Here is a 14,505-nt window from a genome sequence, read left to right as displayed (position 1 = left end):
AAATTAATGCAGACATCTGAAAATAGAGAGGAGGTGACTGCTCTGTAGCCATGAGCAATATCCTGTGAAATAAATAGCTTACCACTCATCAGAAGCAAGTAATAAGGTTTTGCTCCTCTAGCCTTTTTTTCGTATTGTAATAATGTATATTACAATAATGCTGATGGAATTTAAATTTTCCCCCCAAGACAAATTCCCCTTTTTTTATCTGTTTGTTTGCTTTTGTTTCTTTTTGTATTTAGGACAGGGTGTACAGGATGTATAGGGTCTCACTGTGTAGATCAGACTCGTAGTGAACCTCCTGTTTATAGCCTCCCAAGTGCTCAGATTACAGATGCGCGCCACCATACCCAGTCTCAATTGCAAGCTCAGCATGCCCTGGGGGCAGGGCTGGCACAGCAGGCCAGGGATTGAACTCCTGGCCCCTGCATCTGCCTAAGCAGGCATTTTAATCTGAAATTACTCTTTTTTAAAGCAGGAAATCTAGCATTGACAATTTGCAAAGCCCTCACCAGTTCAAAATATATTTCTATGGCCATAAAGAAGAACAGGGTACAATAAGATGACAATAAAACATTCTAGGTCCTAAATCTTTACCTGATACACTTATAGAGGTGAGTCGGCCTCGTTCCAAGGGAGGGGCCCACTGGATCCATATATTATGCTGGAATACTGACATTGCTCCCTAAAATAAGAAAGATTCAGCCATGTAATTGCTGATACGTATTGTGAATTTAAATCTTACTGTGAATTTAAATCTTAAATGCTCTTGTGAATTTAATTTAAATTCCATAAACATTATTGTAATATATGTTATCATAATACCTGAGCCATTCCCTGGACTACTCGACATGCAATGAGCAAATTTTCTCCAACTTGAGCAGCTGCTGGGATGAGCAGAGTGAGCACAGAGCTGAGGAATAATCCAAAGGCAATCATGTTCTTTGTAGAGAATATTCCAGATAAGCATCCAACAGGTATTTGAACAATGATTGTGCCATAGAAGATGGAACTTAAGATGATCCCTTGTATTTCAGGGCTCCAATTATAGACAGGGCCCTGAAAGAGAAGGGAGACACATACTGTGGAGCCATGGTAATAGCTAGGGTGCTGGAGAGTGTGGTCTTCTTGATAAGTCATGAAAAGTAGCCCTCCCTCCCTAATACTTTCTGTCAAAGGGCTACCTGTATTCCTTTATAATATATATATATATATATATATATATGTATATGTATATGTATGTATATATATATATATATATATATATAATCATTGAGGTTTTCAATTATAGATTGAGGATCCTTTATTAAAAATGCTAGGCCCTAGAAGTGTTTCAGACTTCACAGATAGGGAGGTGTCCTTAATTTAGGTCATGCCTATTTAACACATTACTGGCAAGTTAGATCAAGACTTCTGTCAGTTTCTGTAAAACTTGATGTGTACGGGGACAAGCAAGGGCTGTGGGAAGATGAAAGGATTTCTGAGAATGAGGCTGGGCTACCAAGGGAGGGGAGTGTGGGGAGGATTATGGCAAAAAATGTCCTACAGGCAGAACAGGCAGCCAGACAAGGAGTCAGGACAGCCCAGGGAAGGATGTGATGGCCACTGCCAGGGCCTCAGAGGCAGCAAACAAAATTCTCATTGGATTGGAGAGATTTTTCTTGCCTAGGAATAAGCTATCCAATCCTCTTTAATGAGTGTCTTCGTTCTGTTTGTTCCACCAGTTTTAGAGAAGTTACAATTAATGATGCATTTCCCCTTTGGGCGTACTTCTAGGTCAAACTTTCCTGCTTGTCACTCCATAGGCTGATCTCAACCTGGCTGAGATGTAGTAATTTTTTGTATATAAAAGCCCCCCTTGGTGACCCATTTGATCAGCATGGGAGTTTTGACCAGCTCCGTTTCTGATGTGGGCTGGTTCACCCCTCCTTAGGCAACCTGGTGGTTCACTGTGCCCTCCTGAGAGGTCACCACGTTGGTGCTGAACTTAGTGTAGACATCTGATCAGCATAGGGCACTGCAGCCCAGAAATCCTGGATGCAAGCAATCCTCCCACTTTGGCCTCCAGGGTAGGAAGGACTACAGGCTCACGCCACCACGCCCGGCTCGGTGACCCATTTGGATTCCCTCTCAGGTTCAGTATATTGCAGGCTTTTGTTTTCACTTTAAAATAGAGGCTGCTTTCTGCTTTTGCTCTACAATAAATACACTTGCTCAGTCTTCTGTTGGCTTTCTGCCTTGAAATTCTTCGTAGGTTGAGGAAATAACCCACTAGTCTGAAATAATATCTTCCTAATGATTATCGTCCTGTCAATAATATTTAAGCTTTATACAAATTAACATGGTAGGATTTTTGAAGTTATGGCTGTGGATAATGTTTTTGACATACCTTTATGTTGTTTGAATTCTCCCTTGAAGAGAAATTGGTGGGCCCCATTGTGCCATTCACCATCACCACCATTGTAAGGCTCAGGCTTGTACGCTGCATCATTAGGGCCCCATTGCAGAAGTGCAGGAGCAGGGACAAGCCATAGCGGAAGGAGAAGAAGCCTGGCACTGGGAAGAAGTACAGAGATCCCAATTATGGATCAGCTGAGATACAGATACACTTTAATTTCAGGGAGAGCCATGCAGAAGTCCAGAACCTGAATGATTAAATTAAATTTTATTGTACTCATGGTGTTTGAGAAATTAGGATATAAGATGTGTGACTGAAGTAACAATAATCCCAGTCACTTTAAAATATAATTCCAAATAAAATGTTCCAGAGAATTAAGACATTAAGACATACAGAAGAAAGTACCCATCAGAAGAAAGTAGGGAAACCAGAAATATACACTTGCATAGTCAGGTATGAATACATATATTGGCCTAATTTAATGGAGGAAGTAATGTCTATTCCAATGAATTTATAAAAAAGTCTTGCACAGAAATATTCGTAACTGCTTTATTCAAAATAGCAGAACTGTTAGAAAGAATGGCCATATTGTGGCATAATAATACAAAGCATAATCCTCAGGATTAAAATTAAAATAGCACTGAGATCCCCCCTGGCAAAATAGCCAGCATCAAGAAATCTAATAATAACAAATGCTAGTAAGGGTGTGTGGGGAAAAAAGAACACTTCTCTATTGTTGATGGGAATGTAAACTAGCATAACCGCTATGGAAATGAGAATGGAAATTCCTCACCAAACTAAAGCTAGAAATTCTATTTGACCCAGAGATTCCCCTTCCAGATAGCTTCTCAAGAGAGTTATGATTATAGTACAGTGGTGCATGATGCCCATGGCTATGGCAATAAAATTTGTAATAGCTAAGTCTTGGAAGCAGTCTACATGCCCACTAACAGGTGTGTATTTATACACAGTGGAGTACTACTCCGCCATATAGACAAATAAACTCGAGTCATTTGTAGAAAAATGAATGCACTTTGAGTGATTAGGATATTAAGTGAAAGAAATGAGAAATTCAAGTTTAAATATCACATGCTTTCTTAATCATATGAGGAATCCAAAACACAAATAAAGAGAAAAATAAAGATTAGATAACAGGGAGTAGGGAGATAGATCTTTTTAAAAGGAAAAGAGGATCAGGGATGAAGCGAGGGTAAAGGAGAGGAGGGAAAGGGGATGCAAAGGGACTAAAACGTGTTCTGTGTACATGCCCAACTCTGCTCAAGGAATGTGAGCATTATGTGCTGCAAATCTGTACAGTACTAATATAGTTTTTGAAAAAGAAAGAATCATTGATATTCTTGACAGTCTAGATGAATTTCAACAATGATACTTGGCTAATAAGTTTGGACACCAGAGGTTGTCTACTGTAGCAATCTGTTTTTATGAAGTTCAGAAACAGGTAAAACTAATCTACACGACTCTTCTGTCTCCAAGTCAACAGTAAGTCTCTTCTTGATGCCGTTGACTGCTCACACTTGAATCTGACTGCTCCATTGCTGATGTTTAGACTCCCATTTAGAGGGTTCTTGGTTAGTTCAGGCTTGCTGGGACCATTTCCCCATTTAAAACCCACCAGATTGGGAGAACGGTGACTTCTGAAAGACTCTGTCACATGGCACCTAGCTCAGTGTTTGCCTAGTTAATTGGAAGATGTTGTATGAGCTGCACCAGCATTCGGGAATCTTAGGTGGTGATCTTAGAATTTGGCTGGTCACATTCTATGCTCTTGACTTGAAGATTGATGTTCACCCCACGTGCACTTATTACAATATCACCTTTAGCCTGATTCCTCACTGAAAGCTCAGTGTAAAATCTGAAAATCTCACCCTCTAAATCAAGTCTAGATAAATCTGTTAAGAGTAAAGCAACGTGGGGCACCATTTCTGTCTGGACTTGTGAAACCAAAGTGACAATTTCATTGTTGAAATTCATCTAGACTGTCAACACTAACTCTTTCATCATATAATGGTGAATCAGAAACTACAAACATTAGAATTCCAAGAGGAGGAAGAGGAAGGGAAAAGGGGGTCCCTTATTCCTAAAAATGTTGAAGTTCAGCTAAATATTATTTTAATTGTACATATATATGAAGCACAATACGGTAATACAACACATGCTGTTATTGTGAAGCATGACCTTGGTTGTCAGCTTGAGTGGATAGACTGATGCCTAGAAAAAATTATGAAGCATGATTCTGGATGTGTCTAGGGGGATCCAGTAGGTTTGGGGCCAGATGGCATGAAAGGGGGGAGAAGAGGGAAACTCATGAATGCCTATGTTTGATCCCACTTCACCAAGAACAGTTTTTGCTGATGCTGCCACAAGTGCACAGCAGGCTCCACATTCTTCGTCCTTTGGGCACAGCCTCACACCTACAACTCTGCAGGAGCCTTCCAGGCCCTCATGACTGAGAGATGTATCATTGATTCTTCTTGTTTTGAGGCTTCAGGCTTCCTGGACAGGACAGCCAACAGCTTCCCCAGCTCCCTGGCCATGGTGGGACTACTCAGCCTCTGATCAGGTTAGGCAATCTAATCAGTCCCTTTTGATACTTGTATGTGTTCTATTGGTTTGGATCCTTCGGAGAGCTCTGACAGGCATGTACGTGCTGTGCGTACTGGGTGGTGAGCAATTCCATCTCCATAAACATCTCCAGAAATCGTTTGATTAACATGTAATCACTATACATATTGATGAGGTGCTGTGTGAGATTTCCACATGTGTACAATGCACAGTGAGTAAATCAGGCAAATTATCATTTCCATCTCCTTATTATTACTTTGTGCTTAGAGCCCTTGAGGTCCTCTCTTGTAGTTATTCATAAAATATGTGATAGGTTTTTGTGGGCTATAGTTATCCTATCTTGCTATAGAACACTAGAATTTACCACCTCTTACTTCAGTCCACAAGAATTGCATACTTCTTGTGTGCAGGGTGTTTTGTGTGTAGGGTCTCACTATGCAGCTCAGACTTGTAGTGATCCTCTTATTTTCAGCATTGCTAGTGCTGGGATTACAGGTGTCTGCCACCACACCTGGTCTCAGTGATTAGCTCAATGCACCTGGGGGTGGGCCAGCATGGCATGTGGTGCCAGGGATGGAATCCTGGTCCCTGTGCTTGCCTAAGCAGGTGCTTTGTCTACTGAGCTATCTCACCAGTCTTACAAATCTCTCTTCTCACTGAACTAAGAGAAAGTAGCTGTATATCTATCTTAACTTTTGTATATACAGATATACATATATATCTGTATATATATATTTTGACTACAAAATGGTCCTTTACTTATATCCCCCTTTTTTGTTTTGTTTTGTCAGAGGTGAGTATTTCATTGCCATTCAAATATTGTAGGTGTGTGAATTCAGCAAAATAATCCAATATAGTCCAGTAGCCCACAATAGTAGTGGGTTATCCACAGAACTGACCATGTCAAAAGTTGTTGACTTGAGCCTTTTACAGCTCAGCATATTAAAATGGCTTTACTTTTTATACCTCAGTTCAATGAGAAGAAAAATTTGTACTAGCAGTGTGCAGACAAGATATCATGTCTGAATCTTATACTATGAATAACTACTATAAAAACAACAATATGAAATGTATTAATTATTTTAACTGTTCTACTAACCCATTTTGTAACTGTCTCCTTGCTATTTTTCTCAATAAAATTAATAAAAAAGAACTGCATAACAACACAAAATTCAGTTCTATAGGATTATATAAAAATACTTATACATTTAATAGAATAACCCGATATATAAAGCAATCTATCCTTTAAAACTATAAATAATGATATGAAAACCCTAAATAAAATATTAACAAAATAAATTCAATATTTTTTAAAAAATACTTTAAAAATATATTAAAACTAAGGTTTGTTTTAGGAATGAAAGATTTTTTAATATTAGAAAGTTGGTAAACATTTAACACAAATTAATTAGATAAAAGTATAAGAGTTTAAAAGATAAAAGTATACTCTGCTTGGAGTTAAGATTTATTCACAATAAAACTTTTGGGGAACCATGGATTTTTTGAGGGATGGATTGTGTGCAGAGTTTCACTACACAGCTCAGACTTGCAGTGATCCTCCTATTTTCAGCCTCCCTAGTGCTGGGATTACCGGTGTGCGCCACCACACCTGGTCTCAGTGGCTAGCTCAGTGCGCCTGGGGGTGGGCTAGCATGACATGTGGTGCCAGGGATGGAACCCTCGTCCCTGCTCTTGCCTAAGCAGGTACTTTGTCTGCTGAGCTATCTCACCAACCTTACAATTCTTAAAACACTGAGGAAAGCTGGGTGTGGTGACGCATGCTTATAATCCCAGAATTTGGGAGGCTGAGGCAGAAGAGTATAAAATAAGTCCTGCCTGGGCAAGACTTTCTCTCAAGATAAAAAGCATTGGGGAGTGCAGCTAAATGTGAAGGTCTTATATTTGATCCCAGTCATTAAAAAACAAACAAACAAACAAACAAACAAACAGTAAAACACTGTTTAGTTTATGCAAGTAAATAGAAAACTGCGTTAATAGCAAACAAATTAGTTGGCTGGTTTCCTGGACTAAAACTGTAAGCAGATTAAAAAATACTGAATCTATTTCATTAAAAGCATATATAATCTGGCAGGAAAGATGAAATATTAAGGCTAAGATCTTAGTGAAAACAAGGTCCTCAAAACTGAGCATTGAAGGCAGATTTTGCTTTGAGACATTTGATCTCAGAATTTTGGCCTCTCTGGGGATAACAGCAGTCAAATGCCATGACCCTAACAATGAAAGAGCATGAAAAGAGGCCTCACACCAAATACTGAGATACCAAGGGCTTATGGGTCCTCAAAGGATGAGCACACAGCTGCCTAGCCTCAGCAGGGTACTGCCAAGACATGCCTCTGAGAAATTCAGCAAGATCAGGCATATTCAGGGTTGTATGGCCTAGATGCCTTGGGCACATTTAATCATCAGCCAGTTCTGTCTTGATTTTTAGCCTGAACTCATCATTTTTGTGTCTTCTGAAAAAAATCAACAACCAAACCAAACAAAAATCCATCTCAAGCCATAGACACACACCCTCCTGTGAGTGGACAGGAGACTGAGACAGCAAGAGCAGAGTGAGAGGACTGAAACTTTGGGGATGGCAGCCCTCACCAAATGCAGTAAGAAGAGCAGCTGAACTTGGAGATGGATGAAATGTGGGGCTTGGGACAAGGTCAGCCTCAAGAACACAGAGCCTTGGAGGCAATTTGCATGAATAAACTGTTCGGGTGTCAGGAACACTGAGGCCCCAGACAAGTCATGTGAATAAACTAGAGGTAAAGGTGTTTCAAGTGGCACTCAAATGCCCAGGTGTATAAATAAACGTGCTGTACCCATTGAGGCTCTCGCTTGCTCTCTCCTTTCCTCCTCTTTTCCCTCCTTTTCCTTTTCCTGTTCTTCCTCTTACTTTTTCCTTCCTCACTTCTCCCATACAGAAAGAGGGCTTCATCTTGCCTCAGTTTCCTACATTCTAAATCTTGTCTTTTCTTCTGCATCCTCTTACCATCCTCTCCCCTGGAAACTTTGAGAGCTGCATGGGATGTGGCAATGTGGCATCAGAGCACCAGGGTATAAGGAAATGTATCAGATAGCAGGTAAGAGGAAACCTCTAGCTGTGCACACACAGAAAAAATAGATTCCAGAGAAGCTGAAGAGGAAAATATGTTCACTAGGGCCAATGAGAAGAATGGGTTCACTAGGGCCAAAAGAGCAAAACAGGCTCACAAGAAAACAAAAGGGAGAGAGGTGTATTTCTTCTATCAGGTGTTAAACATGAAGCAAGTAGGCTCTCAAGAATAACAGATGTGTATACAAATCCTCATTCTATTATGGATTCTTATACTTACTTTTTTGTGGACCTAAATCAGGGAGTGTCTTAATGGTCATGTACCTCTTGAGATGACCACAGAGGATCTGGCTCAGAGTACTATAAAATTAAGTCCTGAGCAGAAAAGTGATGGCAGAGTAATTGCCCCTCTAGAGAGCTTAAACCCTTTAACTTTGCTCAATCAGATAAGAAAGGATCTGTAAGGGACAAAAAAAAGAAATAGCTAAACCATGTTTAAGTCTGGGGAATTATTTATTGTGGAAGGGACATGATTTATTTGTATGCGGATCAGGTTACCTGTGCAGCCAACTCAGCACAGCACAGTGCCTCAGGACAGAGAGGTGTGGGCCTGTGGGGAGAGGTCTCCAAATTCAAATCCCAGGTAGACTCAGCAGGACCCTGCCTGCCAGCTATGCCCATGGCTCCTTTCACCCCACCCATGACTGAGAGCCACCGGAGCCACAACAGCCCAAATGGGAGAAGGCAAAAGCTAGGGAAAAAATGGCAGACATGGCTGCAGAGGCAGTGACTACAATGTTTGCCAGGGAGGGGGACATTGACAAAGCTGACCACTCAAGTTGGAAACATAATGATGCTAACATTAGTTCTGTAAATGAAATGTATATTGTTCTTAAGATATTATGATTTGAGAGTCTCTCAACTAGTCTCCCATTTAACACAAAATAAGTTAAATGTTATGATTGGGTTTTATAAGTCATCAAAAAATTATTAAGACAATTAAACCAAAATTCCTTGGAGTGTGGAGAGACTGTTGGATAGGTCTCCAACTGACAAGGAAACACCTGCCTGCACAATTATCCAGTCCTTGCTAATTACTGGAAGCCCCAGTAATCTCCACAGATTTGTGGGACATGGCATCCATTGGCCCCTCCCTCCTGCCTCTTCCTCCTCCTTCTTCCTTTCTGAGTTCTTCTCCCATCTGGAGAGAGGGCTCCATCTGGCCTTAGTTTCTGTATTCTGAATCTTGTCCTTTTTTCTCCACCCTCTCTGCTGTCCTCAGCCTGTGAACTTTGAAAGCTGTGCACGATGTGGCAGAGAAAGCCAATCTTCCTCCTGGACTAACCTTTCAAGTTTTGTTCATTTCTGCTCTTTGTCCTCAAGGAAGACCATCAATTAATGTCTAAATAAATCTTGAGTCAAAAGATTACAAGGGGATTCTTAAGTGTTTGGGACTAAGGAGTAGTAAGAATACTGCATGTCAAACTCATGAACTTCTTACCACAATGTATAGCTCTAAACACATTTATCAGAGAGTTGGGAACTCAAACATTTGGTATCTGAACAAAGAAACAAGTCAAAGATCTAAAAGGAAAAAAAACGCTAAGCATAAGGCAGGGGTCAGTGATATAAATACAAATATATATATATATATATATTTAAATTTGAGCAAATGAAATAGAAATTAAAAATTTTAAATGGTACAAAAATAAATATAAAATTGAATAGACTGCTAGCCCTTACATTAACAAAGAAATCATATAATTCACTGTTCTTCTCCTCCTCTTCTGAAATTTTGCCTAGCATGACTGAGACAAAAATCTTACCCAAGTTGTAGTAAATCTTTCTGTCCTGATCCCATCCTGTTTAGGTTCTCTCAAAATATATTGAATCAATATCCAAGTACTGCTTTCCAAGGAAGCAGACTCAGCAGCATTCATCTTGCCTTACTTCCATTCATAGATCTATTTGCCTCTCCTTGAGGGTGGAACAAAAATCATTGGACCCTTTTTGATGTTCTTCACCAAGCAATAAAATGGGAAGTGTACAAGAGCAGAATAGTAGCTTCAAGTATGAACAACAAGGGTGCATGGATTTTTTTTTTTTTAATTCAGGGATTTTCTGATATTTTTCCTCCACCATTTTCCTGAAACATCTCTCAGACTCTCAATTGGTTTCCACAGAGAAACTCTTCCTAGGATACAGGGAGTTATATTTCAGAAGGAGAAAACCTGTAAGTGTTAGGGAGACTAGAATGCTACCTTTCTTAGGAAGGACTTGGTTCTCCATTTGTGGACTCCACTTCTCTTTTTCCTGAAGAGCTTGTTCTGCATCCACTGTGGGTAAAAAAAAAAAAAACACATGGACATCAACACAACTCAGGGAAACAACAGACCAGTGTCCTTCAAGTTCTGCTCTGAAAGGTACTCTGTTCCAGCATCTTCTTCATTATGAGCTTCCTTTTTTGAGTTTCTTTTTTCCCCGATGTTTCAAAAACGTTTTTATTATGCTCCAAATTAGTGGTGGCAAGCCTATTTCAGGTGTGCTGCAGTGGACTGTTTGTTCATTGAAAGCTCTAAAAGGTCTGTGATCACTGCTCTGAACTTCTTAAGTGTGCACTTCAGCCACACTCAGTACATTCACTCTGCAACCATCACCACCGTCCATTTTCAGAACTTTTTCATCTCAGCAAACTGAAACTCTGACCCAAACTGTCCCTTCTGCCAGGCAACCACCACTTTACTCCTTACTGCTTTGGACTCAGTTTCTCTGTAATAAAAGAGGGGGTGCTGTTCACTAGAGGGATGATTTTATGTATGTAGACTTTACTGCGTATATGTGACTGAGTTCGTTACAGAGAAAGGTTAACAAAATGAGTTTCAAGGAAGAAGACGTGGAGACACAAATTGGATGTGAACCTCCTAACTACAAGCTTCAGCAGCCCTGCAGTGGATCGATTTTTTTCTCATCAAGAAGTTGATCTTTTGAGTCATTTCCATGTCGTAGATCTGCCTGCAGGTTTCGCAGCTTTCCTGCTGGTGGCAGCAGCAAGGCTTTTCATAATATCTTCGTCACTTAATGTCCTCAGTGAGCCCGTCCATCGTGAGGATTCTGTTTAGTGTCCTGTATGCACCTTCCACGTTCCCATCTTGTGCCATCACAGTCCTGACAATGAACTTCAGATGTTTTGCCGTGATCTCGGATTTAGGTCTTCACTCTGAGGAACCATCCGCCATTCCTCCCCAGCCCAGGATCCAGCTCCTTCATTCCTTTTATGAGTTTTGTTGTTGATTAAAAATATACAGAAAAATTGAAAACTATAGATAGCAAACAAAAGCCTACACCGAATTCTATATCCAGTAAAAATATCCGTCATAAGGACAACTGGAGACGTTATTACACAAACAAGGACTAGATGGCCAGCAGACTTTACCCTCCCTTCAGATGCGAGGAGATTGCTACTGGTGGGAAATTTGTATATTCAAAGAGAAAAAAAATGCTGGAAAAGGAATAAAGGTAACAAATTCTCTTTGCGTCTTACTATAGCTGTGAGATTGCCTTATCCCTCTTGAAGATAGGTAAATCATTCTCCATAGCTCTAAGCGAACCTGTGTGGAGTCTCAGTTCCGTAGAAAATGCAGCTGGTACCCTCAAGTCTGAATATTGTGTGTCTACTGGCAGGAAGATCATCAAGGAGGAGGAATCTGAATGAACTTACTTCATCCTGGGGAGCCCCTTACAAATCAGTTTCCAGTACTCACGTAGACTTATCAGTCTAACCCTCAAGGTCTGGCCTCCTCCATTTATATGACACTGGGTGCCTGAAAAGCACCCCAATCCTGCAACTCAGTTCATAAAGTAGTTATCAGTGACTCCACCATTATCACATATTGGAACCTCTTTAGGGATCACTGTTTACTTCAATACATACACACACGTACCACATAGCACTCACCACACAATATACAAATCAATACATACAACACAGCATAACAACATAGCATGTATTTAATACATACATGCCCTTAAACCAAACATGCAAACAATACTATAACAACTACATGTGTTCAAACCATATAACCACACATACAACACTCATATACACACTATACACAGCATGTCACATACATCATAGACACAGACTTAGCTATTCTCTACCACCAACACTCCAAGCCACTCACATATAATACCAGCACCACACAACACACATTTTCTCTTATGTCCTTGTGTGTGCACAACTATTCAATTCACACTCATTCCTAAAAAGATTCTTTTCCTTTCCTGTGAAAAGCTTCAGAAGAAAAGCATATTGTTTTCTCAAGAATTTTCCCCTATCACTAAAAACTAAATGAGATTTCTATCATGGAAGGATCCCTCTCTCCTGAAAATTTAATTAGGTATTACTATCCCTTTGAGAGCATGTTGTAAGAGGCAGAAGACTAACCTGGTTCAGTACAGAAGAGTGATTCCTCCTGCTCTTGTGAAGAAATTTCCAACTCAACTTTATATATTGCTTAATTTTTGAATTTTCTACATTTTTTTTTCTCGCTGTGTCTCATACCAAATACTTTGACCTCGTTGTGTCAATACCAAAAGTTTAATTTTTAACTTTCTCTCACTGTTGAATCTAATCTGCTAAGAAGCATAAGTCTTAAAATGCATTTAGGAATCTGGAAAGCTCCTGGGAATCTGACAGCACTATCCTGGCAGAACAGGTTCTCATCCAGCCCAAGAAGCAGAATTTGCCTTCCAAAAGTCTAAGATTGCTCTGTCGAATGGCTCTGTATTCCAGATTACTGATGAAGAGATGTTCTCGTTTGCTAAACGTTCTAGAAGCTTTATTCTCTCCCTCTGTCCCCCTTTCCTTTCCTCCTTTCTTCCTCCTTTGCTTCTTTCTCTCTTCTCCTCTTGAACCCTCTTTTCCTCTTCTGTTCTCTGACCTCCCCTTCCTCCCTTCCCAGCTCCCCCTTTCTCCTTCAGCTGGCTGCACAGTTACCCCCTTTCTCAATCTCCTCTCAAGGTCTGTGCCTATTTGACATTCGTCTCACAGTCTCTCGTGCTCACTTGGGGTCACCTGCTTCAGATGCCTGCCCACGAGCCCTTGAATCAGGGATTTTTGTGCTCTGCTTAATTGACTACAAGCTAAGCATTTTTATTCTTTCTTATACGTTCCAAATCATCATCAAATGTTTTGAATTTATCAGATATTCTCAAGTTGAATTGGTTATTTTTTTTCCTTAAATAAATGTTTATTGTTTTGCCCAGGAGATTGTAGTACTTGTTGTTCAGTTGATTGTTTGATCCTTAAGTCTAGACTGAATTGTGTGTTTCAGAAAATGTGTTATCTGGTCTTTTCCAAACCTCAAGTAGCAATTTCTGGGAAAGGAGGCTTTTAATAATTAAAAGCCCAGTCAGCAAGTGCTTAATGTCCACTTTGGAACAAACGTGTCTCGTCTGGTACTGGAATCTCAGGTTTTCAGTACTGATTACATATTCTGTTTGCTTTGTGAGACTGAAATTGCTCCTTAAGGATTCTTCACCTGGAATCTGTGTTTTATGTATTAAAGTTTTGAATTTAATGGTTTTAATAAAATAAATAGAAAAATGTAAAGCTTGTCAAAAAAAGTAGAGCAGTCTAAAATAACCAGCATCAATAATTTTCAATATTTGATTGTCGAGCTTTCATATTTAATTTTTTATCATTATTTCAAAGGAACTCTGAGACACAGTCAGTTTTCCTATAAAAATTCAGTATGGATACCTAACTTATAAGAACTTTTAAAAACATTGCTACCAAGACATTAATACATCTGGTAACTAATAATAATAATCCATTAGTTAACATTTAATACCCAACCATTATTTAGGTAACAATTTTCCCAGCAGCCTCAAAGTTGTGTCCTTTATACTTGATTAATTCAAATGATGATATAAAGAGGCCCCATGCACTAATTCTTTAGGTGCTAATACCTCTTTTATTCTGTTACAATCCTCTCATGCCATTTTATATTTGCTGTTGCATTAAAAATAACAGTAACAAGAATAACAACAGAACAAAGTCATTTGCAGAAAGTTTTTCATTACTCATTTGGCAAATTGTTTCCTTTTAGTGACATTTAATATATTTCTTTATGCCCTTATATCCTATAAATAATAAGGTCTATATTAAGGCTCAGCAAGAGCGCATCTTAGGCATGGTGCACTGCCTAATTGCTTCCTGTCTAGAGACACAAGACAGCAGATATCTCACTCTTAGCCATGGTTAGATGAGTTACCAAATACAGAGTCTCCCCATGACTCATAAGTTAATAAAGTTTCCATCAACCTTTTACCTCTGGCTTTTGGCTACTGCTAGTAAATGTTTCCCAAGTTTCTCATTTCAGTACAAGTTTTTAAATGGTGTTTTTCTGATTCCAACATTACTTCTTCTTTTTTTTTTTTTTAAACTTTTTTTTTTAAT

The 14,505-nt window shown here is 39.5% G+C and overlaps 1 protein-coding gene and 1 pseudogene across 2 annotated transcripts in view; both read right to left on the bottom strand.

Moving 5' to 3' along the window:
• The window catches only part of Slc17a1 (solute carrier family 17 member 1), a 25,572-nt gene extending 12,996 nt beyond the window's left edge, over positions 1–12,576 (bottom strand). For both annotated transcript variants that reach the window (XM_004640137.2, XM_023699988.1), the window contains exons 1-5: positions 12,490–12,576; positions 10,307–10,381; positions 2,390–2,556; positions 826–1,059; positions 598–685 (exon numbers count right to left, since the gene is read on the bottom strand). In XM_004640137.2, the coding sequence (XP_004640194.1) occupies positions 598–685; positions 826–1,059; positions 2,390–2,556; positions 10,307–10,334 (517 nt within the window). In that variant the 5' untranslated portion in view covers positions 10,335–10,381; positions 12,490–12,576. The remainder of the gene's footprint in view (positions 1–597; positions 686–825; positions 1,060–2,389; positions 2,557–10,306; positions 10,382–12,489) is intronic.
• LOC101574043 overlaps positions 10,980–14,505 on the bottom strand; it is a 4,928-nt pseudogene continuing 1,402 nt past the window's right edge.

Source organism: Octodon degus, unplaced genomic scaffold, assembly GCF_000260255.1.
Source record: "Octodon degus isolate 3935 unplaced genomic scaffold, OctDeg1.0 scaffold00119, whole genome shotgun sequence".
Lineage (NCBI taxonomy): Eukaryota > Metazoa > Chordata > Mammalia > Rodentia > Octodontidae > Octodon > Octodon degus.
This window is presented reverse-complemented; position numbering and strand designations above follow the sequence as displayed.